Source organism: Austrofundulus limnaeus, unplaced genomic scaffold (genome assembly GCF_001266775.1).
Source record: "Austrofundulus limnaeus strain Quisiro unplaced genomic scaffold, Austrofundulus_limnaeus-1.0 Scaffold209, whole genome shotgun sequence".
Lineage (NCBI taxonomy): Eukaryota > Metazoa > Chordata > Actinopteri > Cyprinodontiformes > Rivulidae > Austrofundulus > Austrofundulus limnaeus.
The window spans coordinates 817,737-820,256 of record NW_013952611.1 but is presented as its reverse complement, the minus strand read 5'-3'; the positions used below and the strand labels follow the sequence as shown (position 1 = coordinate 820,256).

Below are 2,520 nucleotides of genomic sequence, written 5' to 3'. Positions count from 1 at the left end.
ATCCTGATATCATTAGTAGATCCAGAGAAATGATTTAATTTATCTTGTTGGTTACAATAATACAGAAATATTTAGTCTAAATCCTAGTTTCATGTAATTTTAATGAGGATTTTTTAATGTCATTTGAAAAAAGAAACCTCAAATAGTAATTGAATATTGAGATTTCCCATCTGGAAAGAAACAAAAGCTTTGATAGCTTACACAGGGTTCCTGCAGATCCTTAAAAAGTCTTAAAAGGCATTGAATTCATCAATTCAAAAATAAGGCCTTAATTAGCCTTAAATTGTCTTAAATCAATCTTTCATAGGTCTTTAAAATGTTAAAACGTACATAGGATGACTAATTCATCTCAAATATTACAATAATTGGTAATGTTTGTTAAATAACTGACTGAATGCCTCTTACAGCTCGTTTTATTTTAAAGTAAACATTTGGCTAAAATTGTTGCTAACTGGGTTAGCTTGTGTTCTTTGTGAAGTTGGTCTTAAATTTCATTTCAAGTCTTAGGTCTTAAAAAGTCTTAAATTTAACTTACCTTAAGCTGTAGGAACCCTGTTACAGCGAGAATTTCATCATTTTAAGGTGTTTTTCCTCAAAATCTGGTTTTTGGTTCCTAATGCAGGGTTCCTACAGTTTAAGGCAAGTTAAATTTAAGACTTTTTAAGACCTTTTTAATGCCACTTGAAATGAAATTTAAGACCCAATTCATAATAAATAAAAACACAGAAAAAAACAGTTGGTGACAATTTTACCCAAATGTTTATTTTAACACAGAACAAATAGCTACGAAAGAAATTCTGTAAATTATTTTAAAAAATAATAACAAATGTTACCAATTATTTTTAATATTTGAGACAATTTACAATAATCCTATGTAAAATGTGTTAACATGTTTAAGACCTCTGAAAGATTGATTTAAAACATTTAAGGCTAATTAAGGCTTTATTTTTGGATTGATGAATTCAAGGCCTTTTAAGACTTTAAGGATCTGCAGGAACCCTGTACTGCTCAAAAAAGTGCTTCAAAAAACTTTTTAGAATAATATTTCAGACAGTTCATTGAAATGATACATTGATAAAACATTTGTTATATTTTGACAAAATTAAATTTTTGCTAGCGTTTCAATCAAAACACTATCTGGATGTTTCTCCACGTACAACTTTTAGACTTAATCCTGGTTTCGATGTGACGGCTCACATATGTATATCGAAGTAGAAACATTAGTTTCTGTTTGATCCTGTTTGTTGTGCAGAATCAAGGCGGAGGACTCCATGGACGTGGGCGTGATCATGCTSTTTTACGGGCTTTACTACGGCGTGATGGGCAGAGACTTTGCAGAAATCTGCTCGGACTACATGGCTTCAACCATCGGGGTAAAACCAGCAGGAACTCCTTAGTTTAAGGATAAACACAGGATCTGTTTAGTTTAGAGGATAAATTCTTAAAATGTGAATTTAAAWATCCATGTATTTGTGTGTTTTCAGTACTATAACAGGGGAGGGATGCCCAGCAGGAGCCTGACGGGGGACATCTGTGCCGTGTGCGGTCAGAGGATCCTGGTGGAGGTGGAGGAGGAGGGTTTTATAGAAGACACCTACCAGCTCTCCTGTGGCCARATGTATCCTGACACTTCCTGTTTCCTGCAGGAATAGGGCCGGCCTGGCTCTGCTTCATGGTTTTTACAGTAACCTGACCAGCCTTAACTCATCCTGACCTTCCAGATTCCARGAGTTCTGCATCCGCGGCTGGTGCATCGTGGGTAAGAAGCAGACGTGTCCGTACTGCAACGAGAAGGTGGACTTGAAGAGGATGATGAACAACCCGTATCTTTTTGGTCTAAACTCATTATGATGTTTGAACACAGGTTGAGGAAGCAGCACTGACATTTTATCAACAACTGTCTTTTAGGGAAAATCGAAGGTGATTTTTGAAGTTGATGGCAGCAACACGTCTCGTTAGAGTTGTTCCTGATTGACGTTCCTCACACTGAAGCACCTCCTCTCCTTTTAAAGTGCCTGTGACATCATTTTTTGTAATAAAAATGAACACATTTTAGGAAGGCGAACGGTAATAATATATTGCAAAAAAAATTCACTCTGCTGAGATGAACAGTTGTTGAGATATTTGCATGTGAAGTAACAGGAAGTGATGTCAAAGGGGAATATCTGCATGTAAACAGAGTTGCTACAATAATCATGTTTCCATCCAGTTGTAGAGTGAATTTTTATCTAACTTTTCAAAATTCGCAAAAAATTAAATAAAAATTTGAATCTAGACTGTTTCCATCTAGTTTCCCTCTCGACTGTTTGCGAATAAACGAGGCTACGCAACGTGTGATTGCATCGGACGAGGCTACGCAACGCGTGATTATGTCAGACAAGGCCACGCAACGCGTGATTATGTCAGACGTGGCTACGCAACGCGTGATTATGTCAGACAAGGCCACGCAACGCGTGATTATGTCAGACGTGGCTACGCAACGCGTGATTATGTCAGACGAGGCTACGCAACGTGTGATTA

At 36.8% G+C, this 2,520-nt stretch overlaps 1 protein-coding gene across 1 annotated transcript in view; it reads left to right on the top strand.

The window, feature by feature from the left end:
* Positions 1-1,823, top strand: part of rnf175 (ring finger protein 175) — a gene marked incomplete at its 3' end in the record, with an annotated part of 4,013 nt that extends 2,190 nt beyond the window's left edge. The window contains 3 exon segments of the mRNA XM_014019115.1: positions 1,253-1,373; positions 1,485-1,618; positions 1,722-1,823. Of these exon segments, the coding sequence (XP_013874569.1) occupies positions 1,253-1,373; positions 1,485-1,618; positions 1,722-1,823 (357 nt within the window).
* Positions 1,824-2,520: the final 697 nt, after the last annotated feature.